This window comes from Antechinus flavipes, chromosome 1 (assembly GCF_016432865.1).
Source record: "Antechinus flavipes isolate AdamAnt ecotype Samford, QLD, Australia chromosome 1, AdamAnt_v2, whole genome shotgun sequence".
NCBI lineage: Eukaryota > Metazoa > Chordata > Mammalia > Dasyuromorphia > Dasyuridae > Antechinus > Antechinus flavipes.
This window is the reverse complement of record NC_067398.1, coordinates 48,682,103-48,709,297: the sequence shown is the minus strand read 5'-3', so window position 1 is coordinate 48,709,297 and position 27,195 is coordinate 48,682,103. Positions and strand designations below refer to the sequence as shown.

Genomic DNA, 27,195 nt, shown 5'->3' with positions numbered 1-27,195 from the left:
GGGAGTGGGAATTGGCTGGCTGGGCCAGGAGCTTCAGGGAAGATTTAAAGGATGGATGAATTTGGGAAATGATGATGAGGTGCGTTCGAGGGTCAGAAGGGTCAGCATTGAGCACGGACCAAATTATGAGAGTATTTGGGAACTGGAAGGGAACTCACCCCTCATTTTGCACGGACCCAGGCAACTAGCCCAGCAGGCGGGAATCGCCCAACCCCTGACTCTCAGGTCACGCCTCTTCCCCACCTTGCCCGCTTTCTAGTTTCAGGCCCCACCCCTCGCCTAATTGACAGCCATTTTCTTCAATCACCGCACTGGAGGGCGGAGCTACGAGATCCGTCGCCGCCCTTGTGTACTCCATCCCGCCTCCTGCCTCCTCCTCAGCGCATGCGCGCATTGCTCCGTGCTGCTTTCTAGTTCCTGTCAAGATGTGGGGTCGCGTCTCATGTCGGTGTCGGTTGTTGTGTGGGGGGACGTGGCCGGGAACAGGGGTCAGGGCACAGTCCGAGACCCAAAAGAGTGAAACATGGTGATTGATCCCGCGGGGGGGCAGTAGGGGGGGAGGTCTGACTGAAGGAGCGTAGGGTATGGTGGGAAGGGGCAGTCGGGGAGAGGACAACGTGGGAGCCGTGGGGGGGAAGTGAGAGAGGGGGAGGGGAAAAGGCAGGGACGGGGAGGAGAGGGGAGGGGCAGGTTGAGAAGGAAAGAAGTAACGGAGAGAAAAGGACCGGAGGGGGAGGGGAGGCGGGGATGCTTTAGCCCGCTCCACTTCGGGACCTGAGACTGCGCAGCCTTCTAGGGGAGCCTGGGGGCCCTTGGGAACTCCCCTGAGGACGGGAAACCTCCCACTGCAACCCAGAACTCCTGAGCTCAAGCCCTTCCCGGGCCTCCACTTTCCCGAGCCGCTGAACTAGAGCTGTGGGTCACCACTACTCTGGCTTATTTTGACTTTCCTTTCTGGTGCTCAGCCCCGGGGTAGTCAGTTGCCTCAATCTGGCGTGAATTTCTTTCTTTTTTTTTTTTTTTAACAGTGCCACTTTTTATCATAGCAGAGAATTGGAAACAAAGTGGGCAGTGATCCATTATTTGGGAAATGACCGAGGAAATTAGTTTCTGAATGTAATCGAATGTTATTGCAGCATAAGAAATAATGAAAGCTGTCTTCAGAAAAACCTAGGCAGAATCAGATGACCTGTTGTAGAATGCAATGAGCTTAACTAGGAAAACAAGTTGTACAATGGCTGTAAATCGATTTTGAAAGATTTAAGAATCCTGTTCAATGTTATGACGAGTGATGATTCAAGTATATTGGTGATAAAGCATGCTTCCCACCTCAAGATAAAGGTGATAAATGAGATGAACAACACATACATTTTCAGACAGAAAATGTGTGAATTGTTTTCTTTAACTATAACTACTATTACAAGGCCTAAAAGATCCTCTCTATCCCTAAGATGATTTTATTTCCCCTGATTTTAAGTGCTTGTTCATGTGTAGATTCTTTTAAAAAATTGTTTTATCTTTTATTTTTAATTATTATTCCATCTTATATATTCACAAGAAGTATATTCATCACCATTATATTGTGATAGTTCATTTATTTTTGGTCATGTCTGACTCTTCATACGGCATGAAGGATGTATATTAGTATAATCTTTTATTATATCATACAGAGTTTTGTTTATAATTCTGTGATCTTAAAACTGCCCTAGCTAAGCGTGGGAAGCACTATCACACTTGTTGGTTGACCAACAGGAAATTAATTTTTTGATCATAACTCCTGAAACCATTGACTAAGGTTCAGAAGTCTTAGGTCTTTGTAGAGACCTCCCACATCTAGAAAATCAGAGATCCTTGAATATGTCACACTTATTTGACACTTTAAAGTTTACAAAGTGTTTACCTCAGCAACATAGTACTGTAGATAATAATTTTCATCATTTTGCAAATAAGAAAACAGACTCAGAGCAGTTAAATGACTTGTACTGTGTAACGGTGTCAAAACAGACTTACTCAACTCTCCCCGACTTAAAAGACCAGTGTTCTTCACTGTTATATATTTGGGATAGATATATCCCAAATTTCTGTTCATTTCTTTTTCCATCATTAGGTACCAGATGTACCTTAAGGGGGCCAAGAAGAAAGGAGACCTTCATAACCAGCTCTTTCCTGGAATGCTAAAACCAGAGACACTAAGTCATGAGGAGTTGGCTGAAAGGATGAAGACAGCTGTGCTATACCATCATGGTGAGGGGGAGACAAAAGATTTGGGGATCAATAAACTCAATTCTAGGATACTCTTTTACTCTTGGCCTTTAGGGAACAGGAAAGGGACTAAAGCTAGCTCCTATGCAAATTTTTGTTTAAATTTTGTTTTAAAAAATTAATATTGTCAGTGCTACCAACTAAACTTGTTTGTTAAGTAATTACATCTAAATAAATGAAAATAAAACATCTAAATAAATACTTAAAGTATTAGTGGTGTTTCAGGTTTTTGAAGTCCTCATTGCCATTCATTTTTCTGATGTTTCTCTTACATGGTGCTAGTTAATATATACTTTATAATTAGGATTCTATTCTTTGTGTTTTGCATTATTTCATAAAGATCCTTTCCAGATTTCTTTGTATTTCTCTTATTTATTCTTCTTCATTATAGTATTCCATCACATAAATACAAAGTGGTTTAATTATTCCTTTTTTCATTAAATATTCAGTTTATTTTGCAGTCTCACCTACATTTCTAGGCTTTCTATCTTAATGTGATGACTTTGTTTTTTAGGACCTCTGGTGGCTTTGAACAAACCACAAGGATTAGCAGTAACAGGTAGGGAAAGGGGAGGAAATAGTGTGGGTTAGAAAGGCAGTGGAAGGGCTTGTTTAGGATTACAGGAGTAATGGAAGTAGAAGGAAGGTTAAAGAATTTGGGAGGTAGGAAGTCTCATTACTTTTCTCCTTGTGTCTCCAGGAAAACCAGGAGAACTTACATTGCTCTCAGTACTTCCAGAAGTAGGCCAGTACCTAGGGTTCAGACAGGAGCTCCAGATTGTCAGAGCTCCAGGAAAGTAAGTTATACTGATCATATTAAGCCAGAAATCAAAGGCAGAGCTCAGATTGAAAGCTCACATGAGAACTGGATTTGCTCAGTCGCTTTAAGTTTTTCTAGCAAGATCTGGGATTGTAGACTTCCCTACAATGGATAGGATAGTGGGAAAAATGTCCTTCAGTGGGAAACCTAGCTTCTAATCTTAGTTTTGCCACTTAACTATTTGTGTCACCATGGGCAATTAACTTTACTTCGGCCTTTACTTTCCTCATTTGTGAAATGAATCCTAGGATACATTGTGAGTTCTGTGGTAGAAAGATCACTGGACTTTCAGTCAAGAGACTGAGTTATAATCTTGGCTTTGGCACAAAGGCTGCTGTCAGGGTATAATGGCAAACTTCTGTGGGTGGTTGTGAAAAAAGGCTATTATAAATCTTAAAGTATTATAGATAGATGAATGGTGACAATTATGTGACTTTTTTTTTCTCCTTCTCCACCAGGGAGAGCTCAGGGCTCGTTCTCCTCTCCAGCTCTCCCCAGTTAACCAAAACCTTCCAGAATTTCTTCATACATTCTCGAAGATCTCAGAAACCCACAGTGACCTACTGGTGAGAGGCAAATGTTAGTTTCCCCTTTTCAGTGCTAAGTGCCCCAGGGTGGCTGCTCTATGACCTCCTTCCTCTACTTTTCACTCAGGGCTATAACTGTTGGGGTCCCAGCTACTACCAAAGGTGAGATTCAAGTTGCCCTGAAGCTGGATCATGTTAGAGGAATGGACCCGGTAAGTTCAATGTTAACATTAATTTCTTGCTTTTGGGGAAAGAGGGGATGTGTTTCATAAATTTGGTAAAGAAGGTTTGGTGAGGCTTTTATTGGGCTCACTAAATCAGGAGTGATGGTTTGCATTAAGCATCTAGTACCCCTGTGGCCTGGCCTTGGTGGTTCTTACAACATTGGAAATGGGGAGGGGAAGAATATCAGGGCATAGAGTTTGAGGTGGTTTTTCTTTTCTGGGGAACAGGTTGTTCCAGTGAAGGCCCCATCTCGACAGGCCTTAAGAGAGGGTGTCAAGAAAACCCTGACCCACTTTTTTGTGGAAGATTCCACATCTGATTGTGCTCTGATAAAGCTCCAGCCGCTTACAGGTAGGAGCCAGGGACATCCACTGGGGTTTCTGAAACTGTTTCAAGGGGGCAGGAGTTGGGGTAGGTTTACCACTGATAGCTAGCACTTGGGGTCTTCTTAGCTACTCCATGTTTGACCAGGGAGATAAAGAGCCATCAGAAGGAAGAGTTAACATCTGGCTCCAAGAGGCAGCTGGAGAGTTCTTGATGTGACTGTTATCCCTAGCATTTCCTAGCCAGCTCCTGGTGCATATGGTGCTTCAGCTGTGTCCTGTGCTTGGGGATCACGTGTATTCTGGCCGAGTTGGCAGTGTCCTAGATGAAAGCTTCCTATTGCCATTGGAGGCTGTAATTCCTCAGACACAGGTACCTGGGTTTGCTTTGCCTGCCCACCTTTTTTTGTTTGGGGGTCGATAGCAGGGTAGTACCTTTTGTCACTGGTGATTCAATGGGATACAACAGAAAGCTGGGGTGGTAGAGACTTGGCTTCTAGTCCTGACTTTTCACATTTGTTGACTTTGCATATGTGAAATAAAGTTTTTGACTCATATAAAATGTATTTGGATTAGATTTTAAAATTATCTTTCAGCTATAATCTTATGTATTGTATAAATGTCTGGACTTGGGGAAGAGACAGCTCAAATTCACATTATTCCCATTTTGAGCCTTCACGTCAAATGAGAGCAACTATTTGGATTTTCTTAACTGTTAGATCCATGTCCTCAGTCTTTCTGTCTTTTCTACCCTATAGGTCCTGAATGAGCAGCTCCTCCATCGTCTCCAAATAACTTCAAATGAAGTGGCCCTTCTACCCCTCCATCTCCACCTGCATGAAATACTTCTTCCCCAAACCTCTGTGGCCCCTACAGTACTCATAGCTCCCTTGCCTCCTTTTTTTTCACAAACCATGTGGAACTTAGGGCTCCAAATGTCAGGGAAACCAAGGAATAATTAGCAGACAACAATCAAGATGGCACTCAGTTCATAAAGTGAAAAAAGTAGGTAAGAGCCTAGTGGGGAGGGTTGAGGAAGATAGTCTGCTTTCTTGTCTGGAAGCACATGTCCAATTCTTCTACCATCCTGGCCTTTTTTTTTTTTGGAAAAAAAAAAAAAGATAAGCTGGGAAGATTCTTTCCCTGGAAACTGAGTCCCTGATGAAGTTAAGGTAATCTAGCTTCCAACTGAGTAGTAGTTAATTTTTGGCATATTCAAAAACTGATGATTCCATTTGATAACACTCTTATTCTAGAGGAAGGTGACTCCTCTCTCTTATATTCTCTGAAGTAAGGGCCTGTCTCAGGAAATTTTCCCGATTTTCAGCTTGTATTTCTCCTTGCCCATTACAAGTGATCCCTATATATCATTTCTGTCTCTCCTCTATTATACAGTACCTACTCCCTCCAAACTGCCTTCTACTTCCTGGATTTGACACCTCCCACAGAAGTTTATCATGACTTCTGAGGAGCCTTTCCCCCACCCCTTACTCATACATTTTTCAGTCAGCCAAGCCTGGTAGTGTGTCCAACCCCTGCCCTAATTGCTCCAACAGTAAACATAACAAAAACAGAATGTATCTCAGTTCCATTTATTTTCGACCCAGGATAACTTCTTTGGCCAGGATTTAAGTTTGGGAGGGGAATATGAGAAGCATGGCCAAAAATGTCCCAATTTCATGATCTCCAATTTCTGGAGTTCTTTCCTGGTCCTTCCAGACTTGTGAAGATTGGAAGCCAGGTGCCAGTAGGAGCCATGAATGTGGGTACTCTTTTTAAAAGCCTTCAGTAAAATTTGGTCAGTTATCAAGCCCATCAAGCCTGGGCTTCGAGTTGTTAAAGGTGGTAGGAAGTTGCATTTCATCTTCGAGCAAATGGGGCCCAGAGGCGTTTCCTTTTTCTGTGGTTTGGGTGGATGGAGTTCTGAGTGATCTAAAACTGCCATTTGAGGCTATGGGAAAAAGCTGATGGGAATTTCTCAGGAAAAGGGATAAGGGTTTAAGTAAGGGGCAGTTATCTCCCTCCCTCTCTCCCTCCCACTTCTCTGAAATAGCTTTGGGATGAAACTAAAGAATATAACTTGCCTCTTGTACTCCTTTGGGCTTGATCACCATCAAGGCTCTAAATTGGGGACACCTTGCTGGGGCCAAGGGGCATGGGCCAAGGGGCTTGGTCCAAGCACGGGTCAGCTCCCATTGGCTTAGCCTAGACCATGAGAAACCCTTTTCCCTCCCTCCCCCTCCCCAAATGCTCCCAGTTTTTAGCACAAATCAGCCCCCTCCCTGGCCCCTCAGGGTTTGGGGCCCACCTTGGCCTGCTTCCCACAATTGGGAACAGGCTCCTTATGAGCCGGGAACATAAGCAAGGCCCTGCCTGTGGCACTGAGGTTCTTGCAGGAAATGGGTGTTTTTTGGAGCTGCAGTCTGAGAACGAAGGTACGAGGGTTGAGCACTCGGGAATCTGGCAGTACAGGCTTCGCAAGGAGGCAAGGTAATCCCTCTGACTCTGTGAAAGGTTAAGGAGAAGCAGGGCAATTAGAAGTTTTGGGTTTCTTTTCTGCTTTTAGATAGAGTGTCTCCTAGCTTAGACATGGCAAGTTGTGAGAAAGAGCAGAGGAAACCCCATAGAAAGCTCTAAGCACTTACCTTTTAGTAGGATCTGCTTGGAAACAGTATGTGGACTGATTTATTTGCTCTTTCCCTCCAAACCCTCCTATAGTAAGTCAACAGATGGGAGATCTCACCCATGTTCCTGAGACCCCCTAAAGTCCCAAAGGTGATCTAAATCCAAGAAATAGTGCTGTGTCCTTAGGCAAAACGCATCTCCATTCTGGGTCTTAGTTTCCTAGTTTTATGAAATGAAAGGGCCAGACTAGGTGACATGAGGTTTAAAGTTCCTTCTAACTCAATATCCAGTAAGTCTATAAATAGACCAACCTGTGTTCCCTGCAAAGAAACTGAGGAAATGACTCCTGCATTTTTTTCTTTCGTACTCATTTGATATCTCTAATTCCATCTCTTAACTTTTTATTCAAGTTTGTGTGTTAGTGTGTTTGCTCTCCCTCTGAATGGCAGGGGCTGCAAACATACCAGAACTTAGGTATCCAAATGAATGGTTGTTCCCTTCAAAGTAGTCACTTAGGAGGCTACACATTCATTCCAATGAGAGACCATTACTCAACACACTGGGAACTTCTCTTTGGAAATTGCATTCAGAGCCTGTGTTAGATTCTTTTGAATATCCTCAAAGGTGGCAAATCTTCATCCTTTGAGGGTGGGTTTGATTTCTGGAAACAGGCAAGAGCCTTTTGGAGCCAAGTCTGATGAAGAAGGTGGGTGATCAAGCTAGGTAATACCATTTTTGATTAAAAATGAGCTGTGACTATAAAGTAAAGAGACTGATTTCCTCATATAGCTCATAACCTGGCTTTGAAGGCAATTCCCAAAGAAAAGTTCCCAAAATAATTTGAGTGATGGCAGCCTTGATGGAATATTAAATGTAACCTCCCAAAGTGAGCTCACTGAAGTGAGGAGTAAGAAACTATTCTTTTGAATGTCTTATGTCCTAGTATGTTTGTCAAATAACTCACCAAGGGCTTTACAGGCATCATCTTACTGGATCTACCCCCTAACCCTCAAAGAAGGGCACGATACATTTTATTCCCATTTTAGAGGCTCTGAGCCTCAAGTCTGGGTCTGACTCTATGTCAGTCACAAAGCCAGCCCTGTACCTGTCACTGATCTCCAAGTGCTGTGCTGCTAATATTCTCCTGCTTGTGTTTATCAACCAGTCTCATTACATTACAGTCACACGTCATACCTATAGCATCAGTGATTCTAACTAGACTGGTCATAGACTTCAGGGAGGGGAGGGTGGTGGAGAGTAAGAGGAAGTGGGCTAAGGGCGTAAATGTAGCCCCTACCTAGAGATACAGGATTCTTCAGAAGCAGCTGAGGTTTCATGGGGTGAAGTTGCCTGCCCTGACTGGTAAGGTGTGCTGCGGATGCACTGAGGAGCTGGTTTAACTTGGGATTGTGGATGTCCCATTTCTGGAAACTGGCCTGGATAGTTTCCGTAGATTGTTTATTGATGACTCTCTTCTTTCTCAAGGTTAGAGAGTCTGTTTTCTCAATGGGCCCCAGGTTCTTCCTGCCTCCTGTTTTCCCGTGATGGTAGGAAAGCCCTAATAACTTGGAAGCAACAGGCATGGGATTTTTAGTCTCCTCAGGCACAGAATTCTTAGCCTCTTCAGGCACGGACTCTTTGGCCTCCTCAGGCACGGACTCCTTAGCCTCCTCAGGCACAGACTCCTTAGCCTCCTCAAGCATAGACTCCTTAGCCTCTTCAGGCATAGACTCCTTAACCTCCTCAGGCAGAGACTCCTTAGTCTTCTCAGGCACAGACTCCTTAGCCTCCCCAGGCACAGACTCCTTAGTCTCCCCAGGCAAGGACTCTTTAGCCTCCCCAGGGACAGACTCTTTAGCTTCCCCAGGGACAGACTCTTTAGTCTTCACAGGATCAGACTCTTGATCCTCCTCAGGTATGGGCTCCATAGGCGACTCAGGTACGGATGCTTTTACCTCCTTAGGGTCCTTAAGGCGTCGACGTACCAGTGGACGAGATGGTACTCTTCGGGGACGGACAGTCAGAGGTTTCTTCACAGGGGAGCCTTCAACCAGTAGTCGGATACCCACATAATGGGGTACCTCTACAGCTGCCTAGAGAGCAAAAATGTTAGTGGGATAGATGGCTCAAGCACCAGGAAATTTCCTTTCTCTCTCTATCTCATGCAGAAACAATCATGAGGGAGCTAAGGACTGAAACTCTTTTCCTGGGAAGATTAACTTGGTACTTTGTGGGACTCTAGGTCACATCAGGATGGAAGAGAGGAAAATAGGTACATCCCTGTTAGAGGAAGGGGATTCTATTCTCCAAAGTGCTCTACCCAAAGAAATGAGAGTTGTGCCTTATGGACCTGGGAGTTGACCAGCTGCTGAAGTGAGTGTCAGATAAGACAGGCTTCCAGTCTACTTACTGGTCCCTGAACATCTTGTGCTTTCAGGACCTCGGTTTCATTCTTCTTACCAAGAGTATGCTCTGACCGCTAAAATTATATCCCTCCTCCAAAACCCAGTTCAGACCCTTTTTCAACTGTGAGGACTTTTCCTAGCCAAAAAGGATCTTTTTTTCCTTTGCTCTTTTGATGATGGGTTAGAATCTAGAAGTGTTTTCCCCCCATAAGGCAAAGAAAATGGAAATAGAATGAAAAAATTTATTTCAAAGTAAAGTAATACCTGCAATTGTATTTTAAATGCTTTTGTATAGGGTAAAGGAAATTATTGTAAGATAATTTAAAAAATTTTTTTTTAATGTTTTTGCATCAATTGACACCTGCTCCTTCTAGTGTTAATGTCTTTGCTCATCTTTTAGCAGTCAGGTATTCCCTTTTAATTTTTCTTTTCTATGTATATATGTTTCATTTCCTCAGCTAATCATTAGAGGGCAGGAGTGATCATACTTTCCTGTATCCTCACTGCACATTCTCTCTCTTGTGTCTTGCACACTAGAGGTTGATCAGAACATCAGAGTTTTGAAGGGTTCCTTTCAAAAGAAGGAACTATAGGTTGGATAATATTTCTTTTCCTCTCAGGAGACCCAAGGAAGGGAAGGCTAGATGGCCTCAAGTTTCCAGAGCATCTCACCTGCTTATAAATAAGCTCAAAAGCACCAGTGTCACAGTTTCGGTTTTGTCGACGATCTATGACTACACGCAATGTATCAGCCAGCACCCCGGCACAGAGTCGGGTGGTGACAGCTGTGGAAGGTGCCATAGTTGGGCTGGCATTGATCTCGATCAGCCAGGGATGGAAATCTTCCCCAAAGACGAAGTCAGCCCCATACAGCTCAAAGCTGCCTTTGCGGGATTGCACCGTGTCCTGAGAAGTCTGCAGTACATGGATGACTGCAGCCTTCATGCCTGGAACCATGACATCTTTCCAAGCCTCAGGTGCCCCTACCTCCTGCAGGTGAGCCTGAAATTTCCGGCTACACCACATGTTGTCAGGGGGCAGCCGAGGGTGACGACTGGTAGAATTCTCCAAGTGCTTCTGGATTGAGTTGTTGCAGAGATGCACAGAACTAAATGAGAAGGAGGAGAAACTAAGGCCCTCTCCTTCCTTTGCCATCTTGGGAGGAGGGGATAAAGAAAGGGAAGAGATAATAGAGCCCAATTCTGAGCTGGTTCTGTGGGTTCTGGTTGTTTTCTACCTAGAGTTGCCCTAGTGACCAGTCTTGGGTCATCTCTCCCTTTAAGAACTCAAAATTAGCTCTGGATAGATCGGATGTTTTCCTGCTTTAGACCAAAAGGTCAGTATGTCAAATCCTTTACAATTCCCAGAACCAATGAAGGTTCAGCTCTCTACAAGCCAGTCCCAAGGTAAGCTATTGCTTTCAGAGACTATTAACTTGAGAAGAGTTAAGTCTAAAGGGACTTGGCAGCAACCTAAACTCAAGAATTGGGTGCAAAATCTGGGCAATTAAACTTAGGCAAATTACTTGATTTCAATCTCTTTCTGCCATTGCACTAGTTGGTCTCCAAATTCTTCGAAATTCTAATATTTTGTAGTTCTACGTTAATAATTACATTAGACTCCAAGTCTTTCTTACTTTAGCCCTTAGTAATAATAATTCACATTTACATTCAAGATTTACAAAGTTCTTCACAATAGTCCCATGAGGCAGATAGTATAAGTAATATTATCCCCATTTTATAGTTAAGGAAAATGGGGCTGAGAGGTTACATGATTTGCCAAAAGTCACACAACTAGGAAATGTTTGAGTCAAGAAAGGGGCCAAGGTCCCTTCTCAAAGCAAATTGTGAATTCTGTCTGCTATATCATGTCACCTCTCTATTCAATCTAAGCCTTCACTGATCTCCCAGTTCTCAATTGCTCAGTAGTCCTATTCTTTCCCCCTTTCCTGCTAAACCTAAGAGGTGAAACCAATAATTAAGGAGAAGTGGGGAACATTGTGATCTACCTTCCTTGGGCCTAAGCTCCTCCATCCCCAGCTTTACCTGTCCAGGTTCCTGAGGGAGAAGGGTTGCGTAGAAAAGCGGATGTAACTGTCCCGGTAGAACCACACAGTGAGTGGGTTCCAGTCAGTCACTAGGAACCACTGCCTCAAGTCGAACTTGGTGCCAAAGATGAGCAGGGGCCGCTCAATATACTTCTGTACCACCCACTTGCCATCTTTTACAATCATGGGGTCACAGTCCACCAGCTTCAGCATCTCTTCTAGATGGTCCATGCACACTATACCTGGGAGAGGGGAGGAGAGGAAAGGAAAGGGGAAGAACAGAGCTCAGATGCTGGGAATCCCCAGGGAGCCAGGGCACTAGCATCCCTGAGGTGGAGCTCTCCCAGTCTGAGGGCAGTCGCTTTGGTCATTCCTGACTCTTCATGATCCCATTTCTTTCTCTTTGGACAGAGATCCAGGAGGGGTTGCTCCAGCTCATTTTACATATGAGAAACTGAGGCCTAGGATCACATGGTTCTGATGTTGAATTATACTCAGGTCTTCCTGATTTCAGGCTCCATGTTCTAGCCACCATGCCACATAACTGCCCTGATTGTAAGGTATATAAGACTAATTTTTCCATTTAATAACTTTTGTGGGGTTTTCCCCAACATAATTTCTCAGAGTACATCCTATCTCCATTAAATTTTGCCTTGAAATAAGTAAAAATACGAAATCCACTCTACAAAGTGACCACATATGATAGCATATATCTATAAAATCCATACATCTGTCTCAAGAGAAGAGGTATATTCTTTGCAATTAAATTCAGGATAGGAACATTTTAATGTTTTACACTCTGGTAAGCATGGGATGCATTGTTCTTTTGGTTCTATTGTCTTTGCTCTGTAGTAGTTCATACCCATCCCCCTTGTATCTTGAATCCTTTCTATTTATAATTCCTTACAGAGCAACATATACCACACTTGATTGAGTCAGTGTCCCATTAAAGCTTTGTGTTTTTTCCTTCTATAAAACACGAGCTTAATGTTTATTGATTTTGGAAAATTTCTATCACTTTAATTTCCCAGTCTATCCTTCTCCATTTAGTATACCATCCCTTTTTAGAGAAAAAAAAGGATAAGAGAGGGAAGGAAAGGCATTTTTCCAAAACCAATTCATACATCAATCAAGTTTGACACTATGTAGTTAGTGTTCTGCATAGCTAGTTGCCCCTCCCTCAGAAAAGGAGGGGATCTAAGCCTAATTCTTGGATAAAATCCATCTGAACGGATGCACTCAAATATGAGGAGGCCCACCAACCATCTCTAGTACCATTTCATCATCTCACACAATGGATTAAATACTGTTGCCACTCCACGTGATTACACTTTGAAGATGAGGAGGCATTTTTGAATATGCTGTTTCTGGTACATTTGAAATTTAGTCACATGCTGGAGCTAATTCAGCCCTCTCAAGTAGTGTTCTCAGGCATGCAGCTCTTCCCCTAGTCCCATGCCCATGCCCATTATCCAATGAGTATAGATGGCCCCACAGATTGTAGAAACAGAGACAGAATAGTTCATATTTACTAAGTGCTTTACAAAGTTTCTAAATGCTTTACTAATAACAAGCCTGTGAATTAAGTAATGCAAATTCACATTTTATGGATAAAAAACCAGCTTCTGAGATGAAGACCAGTGACCCAGTGACTTGTCTAAGAAGGATAGAGCTGATAAAGTATCACATCTGGTAACAGTTCAACTGGTCCATCATCTTCCCTATTGTACAGAGGAGGAGACAGACCAAGAGAAGTGATTTGTCTAAGTTCACACAGTATGGTAAGTCCAAGAGCTTCAACTTCAAGTCTTGTGTAGCTTCTAAGATATCACACTTAAGGCCGATCATCTCTTCCAGTGAAAAGACTGTATGATTCTATGAGGCTCTACAGATTGGTGAATAGAGTTGGTAGCAGTAAATTGGGAACACAGCTCAGCGCTATGATTCTGTTACAAAAATTAAATACAACTGGGATCCTGATGCTTATTTCTTTATATGAATCAAAATATTTATTTATTCATCTGCATCACTGAGATTCAGAGATTATGTCAGGGAAGGACATGAGGTTTTTCTCTACCTAATCCTGCTGATCAATAATTCCTTTCTCCCCTCACCAAATCTCTATTTTCCCTTACCTCGACCTCTAGACTTGGCTCCAGGCTTCACGATCCAGATATTTCTGTCTCCTTCCATGTCAATTTGAGGCACCACTGCTCGAAGCTGCTGAAGGATGTCTTCACAACGCTGGATCTGAGAGTCAATCTTCTTTAGCTCAGCCCCCTCACTGTGGGAAAATGATAAGGTGCTCATAGTGGGGTTGGGAAGTAGTCCCTTTGTCCTTTCATCTGTCCACAGGGCCCTGTTAGGAACCTAGGAAGACCTTTCAATCCCAGATATCTCATTTACTTCCACATACCCAGAGACTGTCCATGTAACTCCTAAAAACAGTTATCTCCCCATGTTCAATTCATTTAAAGGAGTTCCTAATATTCCTCTAAGTAAAATTTTCTAATTAATAAGGGAAAAGTCAAGACCTTTCTTTTCTGATTATTCTAGCTCTTATTTCTTACCTTTTCTTCATCCCCTTTCCCAATCTATACCCTATTCAAAAGTACATATGCACTAGTTCATTATTTATAATTCAACTTTCTGTATATTCTAACCCATATTTATTACCTTTTTTCTAACTCCTTTTGCAATTATCTGTTCCATATAATTAAGACTTTATTATAGATTATTATGTTCTAGAAATACAAACACTTAACTTACTAACCTCACTGATAACTGTGGTTTTTGTGCAAAGGTAAACTTGTTCCCCCAAACACACAAAAAAGTCCCATACTTCTTTTCCAAAGATCTCCTCTCTTTACAGTTTTATTTAAGTTCTTTCGTTTGACCCAGGGAGAAAGGCTCTACAAGATGTTCAAACATTATTTGTGTACACTACCACACTGTAGGATGATATATGGTGGAAGAGATCTTTAGAAATCCTTTCTCATATTGCAAATGTACAAACTTCACACCCAAAAAGACAAGTTTTCTAAGATCATACACAGCTAAGACTTGAATTCAACTTATCTGACTCATGGAATCATAGAAGCTGAATTGCAAAGGACGTCAAAGCCTGTGTGACTCTGGGCAAGCCACATAACGCTTGTTTTTCTCAGTTTTCTCATCTATAAGATGGGGATAATAATAGCACCCACCTCAAAAAGATTGTTGTGAGGATCAAATGGCATAATTAATTATAAAATGCATAGCACAGTGTTATGTATGTGGTGCTACGTAAATATTAGCTATTATATATAATTATAATTATGTGGCCTAAACCATGCCTGAATTTTCTCTATAACATTCCCAATAAAAGATTATTTAGTCTGTGCTTGAAGGCATCCAAGAAGGAAAAACTTTTCAAGGCACTTTCCTCACTACTGGAGAGCTCTAAACTGTTAGCAAGTTTTCCTTTTGTTTTGAAATCTCTCTCCCTACAACTTTTATTGATTGCTCCTGGTTCTACCCTATGGGGCCAATCAAAATTAGCCTTGAAGGACAGCATGCATGTCCTGTCTCACCACTGTCCTAGTCTAAAGGCAGCTATTTGTCAGCCTGAGTCAACAAGAGACAGAACATGAAGTCTCTTAATCCATTATTCGCTTTCCAGATTTTAGAGCCTGTGTTTCACTCAATAATTGTTATGAAAACATCATACCCCCCCCCCCCCACTTAAGGATTCAGTTTCTTGTTCAGGACTTCATAATACTTGGCAGCACTTCCTGGGTTCCATCTGGTAGCATCATATGTCCTCACTAAGTCACCAGGGATGGATCAGTAGTCATCAGGTTTAGCTATTCTATCAAAGCTCTCCTTCACATCTTAGATATCAAAGGAAGACCTCTCTATTACTTATGTCAAGTTGACAAACAGTTGCCTTGAGAGCCTTCATTGAGGAGTTGTCAACTACTTTCCTTCTTTGTTTCTTTTGAACATTATAGGATCATTCTTCTCCTCTGGCACTGGTGACATCCACGGTATCATTTCCTGGAGCATGAAAGACTTTTCTTTCCTGAGAGAGTTCAGCTACCCCTCTTCTACAGAAATCTTATATCTGTTACTTAATTCCAAAGCTCAGTGATCCTTTTCCCCTTTCTTCTTTTTGTCATATTCTCCAACTGCAGGTCACAGGTTTGTATTATATATTCTCCATTTCTTCATATTATTTTTCTTATGTGTTCTACTTTAAAAAAAAAACAAAAACAAAAACAAAAACAACAACAAAAAAAAAACCCCTAGCTCTCTCTGATAACTAAAGAGTCTAGAAAAGTGTTCCTCAAGCCCTTTTCTTTTCTCTTCCAAGAAAGACTAACTCACTTTTTGTGCATAAATAATTATCCTTTGGCAATGGCAGAAACACATAGAATGTTCCTGCCAGATCCCTGAAAAATGCAACTTGACTCTCATGTTTGCTGAAAGTAAGATCTACAATCTTTTGTCATTCTTATTAGCAACTCTCAATGGAAAACTACCTGTTTGTTCCATCTATGTGCTTTCCTTGGGGAGTATTCAGCTAGATTTTATTTATAGCAGGCTAAACTTTGTTTCTTTCTGCTTCCTTTTTTCCTTCCTTCCCTTCTTTCTTCCCTCCTTTCTCCCTTTCTTCCAATAAATATTTACCTTTATAAAAATCTTTTACATAATAGTTATTTTCTAATACATAATCCCTTTCCCACTAAACACTTCCTAGTAATAAAGAAAAACAGTTAAGATTAAGTGAACAACAAAGCATCTAAATTAGATGAGTCTATCTCCATGCCCTTTCTCGATGATCTCATCAGTTCCCCTGAGTTCAATTATCTTAATGCAGATAATCCCCAAATCTACATATCCAACTCTAATGTCTCTTATGAACTCCAGTTCCACAGTGCCAGCTGCCTACTGAACATCTTCACTTAGATGACTCATATGCATTTAAAATTCCACTGTCCAAAATGAAATTTATTCTTTTTTCCCTTCATCAGTCCTCACTCCAAACTTTCCTATTCCTTTTGAGGATATCACCATTGTTCTCAACACCCACTTTCAAAGCTTGGAGTCATTTCTACTTTTCCCTTTCACTCATTCCCCAAATCCAATCTACCAAGTTTTGAAGACTCCAATGCCATAATATATCTTGCAGCCATTCCCTTATCTTTATTCATACAATTACTAGCCTAATTCAAGCTCTGGTCATCTCTCATCTGGGACAGTACAGGAGAAAAGAAAGAAATAAACATTTAGTAAGCATCAACTATTTGCTAGTCTGTGTTAAGTACTGAACAGATAACTGGTATCCTTACTTCCAATCTATCCCCACTCTCCCATCCTTTCTCTGAAGAAAATCAGATAATCCTTTATTCTTTTGGTGATTATATCTATCAATTTACTAAATTTACAATTTACCAAGCACCCACAATGTCCCAGGCACCATGGATACAATAACAAATTGAAATCATTTCTGTTCTTGAGGGGGCTCACATTCTATCTGAGAGAAGACATATACACATATAGGGAGATAACAAAAGAGAGAAGTTAAATTCAAGGTAATTGCAATGGGAAGGGACTAATAGCTTAAAGAATCAGGAAAGATCTCTGGAAAATGTTATTTGAGCTGAACCTGGAAGGCAATTAGGGTGTCTGTAGGGGGCAGGGGTGAAGGAGTATATTCCAGGCATTTGCAGGAGGAGGGGAATAACCTACATAAAAGTAAAGAGAGGGAGAGAAGGAGAGTCCACTGTGAGGAATAAGAAAGCCCATTTGGCAGGACCAAAGAGTACATGGATACATATGGCATGAAATAATCCTGGAAAAGTAAGTTAAAGACATGTTGTGAAAGGCTTGAAATGTCAGAGATTTTATTTGGAACTAGAGGTAATAGGGAGCCACTGGGGTTTATGGAACAGAATGACATGCAGACCTGTACTTTAGGAATGGTACCTTATACACTGTGTAGGAGGATGAGGCAGAGACCTCAGAAGAGAGAACAACTGGAAGGCTACTTTGATATACCAGGGAAGAGCTGATAAAAAGGCTTAAGGATAAAACACAAACTCCTCTCTTTGACATTTAAAGTTCTATAGGACAAGAGTTCCATCTATCCTTCCAGGCAGATTATACCTTTTTTTCTGTTGTGTATGCTTTGCCCAAAATGCCTTGCTTTCTGTTCCTTGTATGGGATATCCTGCTTCCCTTCCCCCTCTAGGCTTCTCACTCCTGTCTCTTAGATTCCCCCAACTCTCTTCAAGACTCAGGTCAAGGACTACTTCCTCCAGGAAGCCTTTCAGGATTCAGTTCTTCTCCTCCTCTGGTCCTTGACTGCTTTTGTACTAATTTGGTCTATATCTTGCGTTTATTTATATATGCACATGTTCTGTGCCTACAGTAGAATATAAGCCCCCAAGGACTATCTTGATTATCTTTTGTATTTCTGGTGTCCAGCACATGTTTATTATTATATAGCATTTGATGAATGCTTCTTGACTGACTGACACTTTACACCCTAATGAAGACACCAAAGAGGAGGGATTTGTTTTTCTTCACAGATCTATCAAATACCTGGAACAAATAATAACTTGCTCCCAAAGCCTTTCCCTGCTATTAGAATGGGTCAGATCATTCAGTGGGAAACTGACTCTGTCAGGTTTGTGATCCAGGGCTTATACATTTTTCAGAGCCTCCATTTCCTCATAAAATGAAGATGCCAAGTCTTAGAGTCACCTTATAGCTATGATATTTTAGCAGGTCAGTAACTAAGCTCTTCCCATATCTTCCTTTTTTTTTTCTCTTTTTCATGAGAAACTTCCTATTCACCTTCCAGAGTGTTTTCTCTACACTACTTATATATTTTTATTGATTCAATATAATATTGATATATATAAAAAGATATAATTTTATTGATTATTAATTGAGTTAATTTCTATCTGTACCTTGCCTACTTAATGAAAGGACTTTAAGCAGGCTCATATATTTAAAAATTACTAATTACTAATAAAATAAATGAAAATCAAAAACAATTTAAAGTTCACTCATAGCCAGTAAATTGTCAAAAATGAAAAAAATGGGAAAAGATGAAAGGGCTATTAAAAGACAAAACACTTTTGACACAAGTGCTTTTAAAAATATGACAAAAATATTCATCCCCTTTCATCCAGGGATTCCATTTCTAGGTATACATCCTAAGAAGATCCAAAGCAGGAAAAAAAGGCCATACATATTCTAAAATATACATAGTTACATTATTATTATTTTTTTAATAAGCAAAGACCTGGAAACAAAGTAGATGTCCATCAGTTGAGAAACTGGTATGTGAATGTATTACTGTGTGATAAGAAAAGATGAAAATAAAGGATTTGAGAAGCATGGGGAAGGTTCATATGAGCAGATACAAAGAGAAGTAAATAGTATCAGGGAAAGTGTGTGTATGTGTGTGTGTGTGTACACAAAGAAATATATAGATTAACAGAATGACATAAATAATGAGAGAGATCGCTTGATTTAATATCAGGGCCTTGGACTTAGAGTAAGGAGGATCTGTACTCAAAATCTGCCTCAGACCTTTATTAATTGGGTGACCTGGGGCAAGTCTCTTAGTTTGGATCTCAGTATCCTCATTTATAAAATGAGATTGAAATTGACAAAGAGTCTAAGATCCCTCAGCTCTATGATCTGGTATAAATGCAAACAACAAAAAGAAACCGATTGCTTCAGAGAAGACAAAAAAAGTAACTCCTTCCTTTCTTTGTGATGGTTTGCAAACTATTATACTCTTCCTTTATATTGTGGTCTAATTAAACTGGCCTCTTTCTGTTCTTTACTTTCAGCAATCCATCTCTCATTTCTGTGCTTTTGCAGCAGCCATCCTTCAAGCCTGGCACGTACTCTCCAGCTTGGCCTTCTAAGATCCCTCATCTCTTTCACAACCCAACTGAAGCACCATCTTTTGCACTAAACTTTTCCTGATTCTCCCAACTTGTATTTTATCACATTTTTATTTTATGTTTTTCTTTAATAATAGTTTTTCCCCATGTTTGTATGCATATATGTACATACTATCTCCTCCAATAGAATGTAAACTTCTTGAGAACTCGGTTTCTTTTTTTTGGTTGTTCTTTATTCTCTAGTGCTAGGTACTTAATAGATAGTTGTTGATTGATTGATTAAACAGTACATATATTGTCTGATTCCACTGATATATCAGTTATTTTTGTTGAATTGATATTTTCCCCCTTATTTTTAAAAAATTCTTTAGTACAGGGAATGGTTCACTAGATGGGAAAGGACAGGAATGTAGCCAGAAATGAAGGTAATATAAAAAATGTAAAAAAAAGATAATATAAAAACAGATGTATAAAATGTAAAAAAAAAAAAAAAAAAAAGATAACACTAATTTTTTAAAATTTGAAGATAAAAAATGGAACAGACTTTTGGAAACAGTCTTTGAACTACGAAAAGCAAAAGGAGATATATTTTGAAGAATTCAGCAATTTGTACAAAATATCTGGTTATTTTGCTGAGAAAAAAACAGTAACATTGGTTTACTATGTAAACCATTTATTGATCAAAGAAAGCATACAAGCCATTGACTTATTAGTTGTCTGCACTGGTTCAATATTTTGTATACTCATTTAAAAACCCCAGTTCCACCACTCTAGTGCAGAGTCAAATCACCAATTGCTTGTCATCTCCTAACAAGTCAATCTGCCTCTAGGTTCTTCATCTCCAATCTGGCCTACACAATGCCAATGGATTAAGCTTCCTAAAAAAAACCTTTTATTATGTCATTCCTCCATGTAAACAAATACCAACCAACCCAAGGCTCCTATTGCTGACTGAATAAAATCCACTTATTCCATAAAAGCTTCCCTGTCCACATTATTCCAGAGGATTCTCCTTCTCCCTTGCACTGATTCTATGGGATTTAATGAATAGATATTCACTCATTATTTACTACTGAGTACTTGTTATATTTTTATCTTTATCTGTTTCATTTCCTCTTCTATATGGTAGATTTTTTGAAGAAAGAATATCATTATATCTTTTTCATATTTATCAGTGCCTGACTCATGCATAATTGATTGCCCAATCTTGGCACTTGATTAATCCAGAAGAGAGTAACATTTTCAACAGCTGCCCATCAATAGAGCCCCAGTTAACTGCTCACAATTTCAGCTTTTGGATATTGTTTCTTGGACCATACCCATTAGGTATACTGGGGTTATGGAGAGTAAGTACATCTGGAAAAGTCAGGTATAGCATCAGGCTGAATCTGCGACAAAGATTACTCAACTCACCTAATGGTGTGATTTCTTTCTGGATTCTGCAACAGTACATCATCACAATTACCGGGACATTAACTACTTGTACTCCTGGCCATCTTTCTTTGAAGATACAAATCAGAAAGGGGAAAATACCCTGGGATCCCAAACCATCTTGTTTGTGCAAGATACAGATGACTCCTACATAGTATTTACATTTTCCCCACACACGTTTCATTCTGTAAGCAACAATATATTGGCCAGTCTAGTGTGATATTTCCAGTGCTTCTATAAGTAATATCTTTGATGCAGTCCTACAATGGGACCCCACCCCAAGGTGCTCTTCCTGTCCCAACACCCCCTTTTCTATACTAACACACACTTACTGGATCACTTGGTAGTACTGCTGGAGAAAGAAGGCCCAATCAGCCTGAGTCAGGGACATTGGTGACTCCATGGTGTTATCAATATCCTCATGGGCCAAACTGCTGAGATGACCTTCGCAGGCCTGTAGTGCGTCCTCAATCAGCTTTGATGACACCTCCTTGACTTCTGTTTTTTTATGATGCTTCACCCCTGGAAATTCTGGCAGTAATTGTGGAAGAGAAGGAAGGAAATTGAAGGAAGAACTGATGCTTGTGGCCAACTTCTGCCCTATGTACACATACAAAGAAAAAGAAAGCAGGGAAATTCTTCCACATGGAAGGGAAAGTAGAGGTACAAGACATGGTTTCTTGGAGCTTAGTTAAGCTTTGATATCAAAGTTGTTTGTTTACCTGAGTCCCTGACCAGTGAGATCTCTTGAATTTCAGGTCTATGGTGCAGGGAAGAAAACCATAAGACTTTGGAGTTGGGGTCTTGAGAGTGGCCCGCAAATTTGCTATACTTCTTTGTATCCCTCAGAACTTGGATACAAGGGATTCTGGATCAACTGCAACTGCTTGTTTATGGTTTTTCTGTTAATGCAAATGTGTTCTGCCCTCCCCAATGAGAAGACAAAAACCATGTATTCCGCTTGGCCTGTAACTTTAGCAGGGCCAGACCCTGTGGATACTGACTCGATGTTAGATGACTGAGCAAATGATGGAGAGATGAGTGGAGGATTAACCCTTGGGACTTACCTTCCAGGCACTTTTCCAACAAAGTTGAGGGTGGTTTTGTCAGGCCATTCTCTTCCGAGTTGGGGTCCCATGACTTCACCACCAGCTTGAGAACGTTGCGTGCAGCTGTCAGCCAGAAGTCCTCTGCTCCCAGGATGGGGTTGGGATGGAGGAGTGGGGGATACTCTCCTTAGCACTAGGCCACAGAAGAGGGAGGAGGGGGAGGGACCAACCTCTATTCCCAAAGCAAACTAAATGTCGCCAAAGTTTGATCTACTTTTGGAGTCTAATCAGAGTTTGGTACAACTGTTGGACTAGAAATTTAGACTTGATACTTCAGATAAATATTAAAGTCACCATAAGCCTGGCATCTAGTATGGGCCAAAAGCATAACACAGATCTGGTACCTATTGGTAGGTAGGTACAGGAAGGCAACTCAAATCCTATTCCCCTAGTTTGAATTTAGTGCCCACACAACACCTAGCAGCAAATGCAGATCTGGAACCTACCGAGTACAGATCTTGTGCCTAATGTGAATTTAGAGCCCATTTTAAAACTGTGTTCTAACCCAATACAGATCTACAATCAACCTAACCTGAACACCTCATATGAATCTAAAACCCAGTCTAGATCTGGTCCGTTAGTGTGGTTCTAAGACCCAGCCCAAATCGGGAACCCAGTACAGATCTAGAATACAGACGAGGATTGGCCACCAATTCCCACCCAGAACCTGGTCTATATGATTCAGCTAGTTCAGTACTGTGAGCATCATGAGGAAGGTGCGATCGGGAAAAGAGCAAGACCTAGCAGAAAGGATTATAGAAGAAATCCGGCAGGGAAAGGGACATCTGAACTCTGGCCAGAAAATTCTCTAGCCCCAAATGGGGGCAATTCCCTGGTCTGAGGAAGTGAGGAGCAGGAGTTGGGGGAGAGGGGCTCATCCTACCCATGAAGGCCTGTTTCTCATCCTCGGCTCCCAGGCGGTAGCAGCGTGGGAAGAAGGAGTCTGCGTTTGCTTCATCAAACCAGGGCAGGTTCCGGAGACTGAGGCACAGGCCAACCTAGGAAGTCAGCCAGGGCAGGGAACAGGATGGGATTTCCCCTGAGCCAGCCAAATTAACTTAGGGGGTTCGCTTGTGCTTCCTACCTATTTCCCAGCAATGAAGGGACCAGCAGTGAGCTGAGGGTGTGCCTAGATTGCTATGGAGAGGGTGTCCCACCCACAGGCGTTCCATTGCAATAAGGATGGTCTGTCTTTTCTGCCCTAACTTTGCTTATTTCCATCCTCCATGCCTTTGGTTATGCTTCTCCCTGTGCCTGGAATACCACCGTCCATCAAGGGGCATTTCTTCCTCCATGTCCTCCTCTGAACTCTTGACAATTCTACATTGAGGTCTATCTCATACAATTTAGGACTGAATCATTTGTCTTGGGCTGATATTCGCTTGTGTAGGGACTACATCTTATGCTTCCTTTATAAGCGCTAATGCTTTTTGACTGACTGGCAGAGAGAGGGGTGTTTCCCTTTCCTACATGCACCTGAATGGAGGGGTACTGAGTAAAGTCTGGCTTGCCCTGCCCACTGGGGTATGGTTTCCCGCCACCCAATGCCCCCCTCCAAGAGATTCCCACCTTGGTGGTGAAGGAGCCTGCCCGAGCATAATGATTTATCATTTGTTCTTTGCAGAGAAAGCGGCAGTCAATCACATCCCTCCGGGTGGTCCAGATGAAATAGGGCACCTCATTCCGAACCATTCGGGACTAGGACAAAAGGGAGAAAGTAGAAGGTGGAAAGAGAATCAAGATCATTCTTCCTCCCCCCCCCCCCCCCCATCCCTCTGTCGGCTGAACGACCCATTTTTTTTTTTAAAATCAGTCCCTTTAAATATCCTGGAGGGATTCACTGGGAGAGTTGATTCTCTGATCCTTGAATGGTAGGGAAAGGGGGCCCTCCCCCATTACCATAAGGTCATGAGTGCCATCCACATCTTCAAGGTCTGGTTGTTGATTTTCGTCATCATCTTCTTCCTCTAGAGGACAAAAACCCCCAATAGGTGAGGCTGCTCCACTCTGTTCCACCTAATCCCTTCTTTCAGAGCCTCCACTGATATCAAAAAAATTACAAGTGGAGCCTTTATGCAAGGATTCAAGCAGACATTCAGTGGATGATCTGTGGCACAAGGTGGTGCTTCTGCTGGCTCGGAATTTCCCCCAGGACTCCAACACAGGTTGGCAGGACTTCCACAACCCCCTCACCCACAAGCTCTTCCTTAGCATTGTTTCCTTTCAAGGGCAGTCTGGATATTCATTTTTAATCTTTTACCCACAGAAACAAGCCAGGGGCTAAGAGGGGAGTGGGACTGCTGGTTAGATTTTTCATCTCCACTCCACCATGGCTCTAGCTTTGGACTCACGCCCATCTCAGACCTTGATTATTTGGCCCCAGAGTTGGGGGGAGAAGGAACATGAGGAGTCACTCATCCTTACCTTCATCACACTCCTCTGGGATATCATCTGCAGATATCAAACTGTCCAAATCCTTAGGGGGAGGCACTGCTGGAGGTGTAGTTAAACGGGGAATCTTCTTCTCCACCCAGCCTTTTCGGCGCAGGATCCCTCGGATCACGGGGTAGCGGCCCTGGATCATGAAGACTTTCTTCTGCTATGGGGTGAAGGGAGGCAAGGGAGAAGGAGGCTGAGGAAGTAGATAGAATGTCAATACTCCCTGAGGCCTTATTCCACCTCAGTCTCCCCCTGACTCTGCCAGGTCTCCCTGTTCCCCTTTCTTTCCCACCTCTGACCTTGATGGCTCTCTGCACCACGATCTTGGCATTCTTAAGCCGGTCAATGTTGAGTGGGGCCCCAGGGAACCCTTTCCAGACAGACACCGGAGCTTGGGGGCCTACAGTGAGACAGCCAGACAGATCCTGGAAGCTCTTATGCCAAGCTCTCTTCCCAAACCCTCTTCTGTTCAGTCTAATTCTCTACCCCCAACCTTAGGAATCCAGGTTTTTAACCTCTTTCTATTCAACCCTTTTCCTGTCCTTCCATCCTCCCATTGCTTGGCTTTTCTCCCTCTCAATGTACCACCTGTTTAGCTTTCTACCTCATCTGTTATTTCATCTATCTCCTATTCTCCATCCCTGCGCCCCCACCCCCACCATCTGTTGGTTCCTTTTCTCCATTCCTTGTTTCCATCCAGACACTCATGATTTCAAGTTCTTTGCTCTAATAACCCTGTCTCCCAAGCTCTGACTCCATTCACACACTTCCTGTTTGCTTCCCTCAATTCTCAGTCTCCAATCCTATGTATATTTTTTAACTTCCATGCCACAAACCATTCACACACTTTAGTTCCTTCCCTGGATCTCCTATCCTCATCTATATAATTGGTTCTCTCCTCCATCTCCATCCCTTCAAATAGTCCCAAATCAGATACCTAATTCTCTTTCTAAAAATGCTTTCCCAATTCTCCTCCACACAACTGATTTTATCTCCTCCAATCCCCTTCTCCCCAGTAAGTCCTGAACCATCTATTTCCTGGCCCCCTCCATCCAATCCTCTCCCCTATCCCTCCCCATCCAATCCTTTTCCTTATCCCTCCATCTCATTTTCTTCATCCCCTGTCACCACTCGTAGAAGGAATTGCTTCCACCCTCTTCTCCTCTCTCCAATCCCTGAATCTGCCCATCCCTCCCTGACCCCCCTCCCTTCCATGGAGAGCCTCGAGCTCCACATGATTTTCTGCATTCTCCGTTACTGCCCATCTCTACGCCACCTGGTCTCCTCTTCCCTCTCTGATTCCAATCCGTGTCCATCTAGCACATCTCCCCGTGCCCTCCATCCACCTACTGACGGTCTCCTCGCCCCCGTTTCTCTCCCGCTCCTGTGCCCTCCCCCTGTCTCCTCCTCCACCCGCCTACCTCCCGATACCTGCCCCTATCTCCTCTCTTGCTCGGTATCCCGTTCCCTCCCCCCACTCCACCCCTCTTAGCTACTCCGGAGTCTCCTTGCTCCGTCTCCCTGCCTGCCCCCAGCCCCCAGCCCCTCTGTCCGGAGGTCGCACCTTCCCTCCACCCGCGCCTACACCTTCCACCCCCACCCCTTTCTTGGTAGGGGGGAGGGGAGAGAGAGGCGGAGTTGCAGGGGCCCACGTTGGACTTCACCTTCGTGCCGCAGTTTGTCCAGAGCGTGCGGGCGCCTCGGAGGCACAACGCTGTTCTCAGGCCGAGGCTGACGGCGAACCTTGGCCTTGCTATCGCGGTCCACGGGCGCCGGAGGAGCCTGGATCAGGCTCCCAGCCCCCGAGCTGTCTGCTGGGCGGGAAGGCAGCTCGGGGGACTCACCCTGGCCGCCCGGGGGCGGCTGCACTCCCGCGGGCGGCTGCACTCCCACGGTCCCCGCGGTCCCGGCCCCATTGGAGTAGGCTTCGGGGGCCTTTGTTGAGGAGGTGGCGGCTCCGCGTCCAGGAGCCCCGGGACTCGGGGCGGCCCGGGACCCTGCTCGACTCTGCGGACTCGCATTTGGGGTGCTCGTGGCCTTGCGGCTCAGGCTCCCGGAGCCCCACTGCATCGTCTCGATCCCAGGCCAATGCAGAGCCTGGAGGCGGGGCGAGGCGGCCCCCGATAGCCGGTTTCGGCTCCAGTAGCAGTTCGAGCGCCATGGCTTGGGGAGGTCCCCCCGTGGCTCTAGGGTCCCGGGACGCTGGGGTTTTACGGCATCGAAGCCCGCCCTCGGCCAAACGGGCTCTTTGCACAGCTGGTCGCCGCTGCAAGCGGCCTGGTTCTGTTCTGCATACCAGGAAGGGTCCCCCTTGTACACCGTCTTGAGCTCCCCGCCCCCCAAGAGAACAGCAGCCCCAAGGCCCTGCATAGAACAGGTCCAAGTCCCTCGCCGCCCCTTACAGGCCGGATCCTCTGCGTGAGAGGTGAGGTGGGGGAGGGTTCGTCCAGCCGGCTCTGGCCCGGGCCGCTTTGGTCCCAAGCGTGGCCCCGCCCTCTGTTTAGCGTAGTTATGGAAACCACCCCCCGGGGCACAATAAAGGAGGGAGGGGGAGGTTCGGACCGGCGCTGCGGACTGGAGGCGCCTTGCCCTCCGCGGACACCTCGATCCGCGCTTCATTCCCGAGGGATTTGCCCCAGGAGACTGCTGGGTACGGCAACCTTCTTCCGAAATGCCCTTGGGGAAGGATGCCTCGCCTTACTGAGGCTGCGACTCCTCCCGGAGGAGCTTTCAACAAAGCTGAAGAGAAGGGGTTGAAGCCCCAAACTCTCAACCTCAGAACCCGAGGAGAGATGGAAACTGATAAAAGCTCCGGGGACTGCTGCGGATCCGTTTTCATCCGAGGTGCTCACAGGTTAGCGGCAGGCTCCCGAATTGGGCCCGGGCAACCGCCTCCTTCAACTGCGGGGAAAGCTGGGCCCCGCTGTGCCGGTGCCCGCTGTGCCGGTGCTCTGGCAGCCCCGCACAACGCACCGCACCCCTCTTCCCCATCGCTGCCCTCTGTTCACAACACACAGCACAGACATCATGCAGCCCCTAGGAGGGCAGGAAAAGATTTTAATGGGGTGTGAG

At 43.6% G+C, this 27,195-nt stretch overlaps 2 protein-coding genes across 5 annotated transcripts; one reads left to right on the top strand and one right to left on the bottom strand.

The window, feature by feature from the left end:
• The first annotated feature begins 387 nt into the window (after positions 1–387).
• RPUSD3 (RNA pseudouridine synthase D3) lies at positions 388–9,881 on the top strand. Of its 3 annotated transcripts, XM_051981842.1 has the most exons (10): positions 400–526; positions 2,108–2,244; positions 2,777–2,821; positions 2,963–3,059; positions 3,541–3,648; positions 3,737–3,821; positions 4,062–4,185; positions 4,391–4,530; positions 4,916–5,166; positions 9,808–9,881. In XM_051981842.1, exons 1-9 carry the CDS (start codon positions 426–428, stop codon positions 5,117–5,119), a joined length of 1,041 nt encoding a protein of 346 aa, XP_051837802.1. In that variant the 5' UTR covers positions 400–425; the 3' UTR covers positions 5,120–5,166; positions 9,808–9,881. The 3 variants fall into 3 exon arrangements, with proteins under 3 accessions (XP_051837810.1, XP_051837802.1, XP_051837795.1); XM_051981835.1 differs by lacking the exon at positions 9,808–9,881 and having other exon boundaries at positions 4,916–5,733; XM_051981850.1 differs by lacking the exons at positions 4,916–5,166; positions 9,808–9,881 and having other exon boundaries at positions 388–526; positions 4,306–4,477.
• On the bottom strand, positions 5,734–27,048 carry TTLL3 (tubulin tyrosine ligase like 3). 2 transcript variants are annotated; one of them, XM_051981717.1, is made up of 13 exons: positions 25,788–27,048; positions 24,423–24,523; positions 24,109–24,283; positions 23,584–23,651; positions 23,254–23,382; positions 22,568–22,682; positions 21,643–21,765; positions 20,908–21,175; positions 13,370–13,518; positions 11,233–11,476; positions 9,860–10,295; positions 8,738–8,875; positions 5,734–6,662 (listed from the first exon to the last, which is right to left on the bottom strand). In XM_051981717.1, exons 1-13 carry the CDS (start codon positions 26,740–26,742, stop codon positions 6,363–6,365), a joined length of 3,201 nt encoding a protein of 1,066 aa, XP_051837677.1. In that variant the 5' UTR covers positions 26,743–27,048; the 3' UTR covers positions 5,734–6,362. The 2 variants fall into 2 exon arrangements, with proteins under 2 accessions (XP_051837677.1, XP_051837689.1); XM_051981729.1 differs by having other exon boundaries at positions 24,109–24,280.
• Positions 27,049–27,195: the final 147 nt, after the last annotated feature.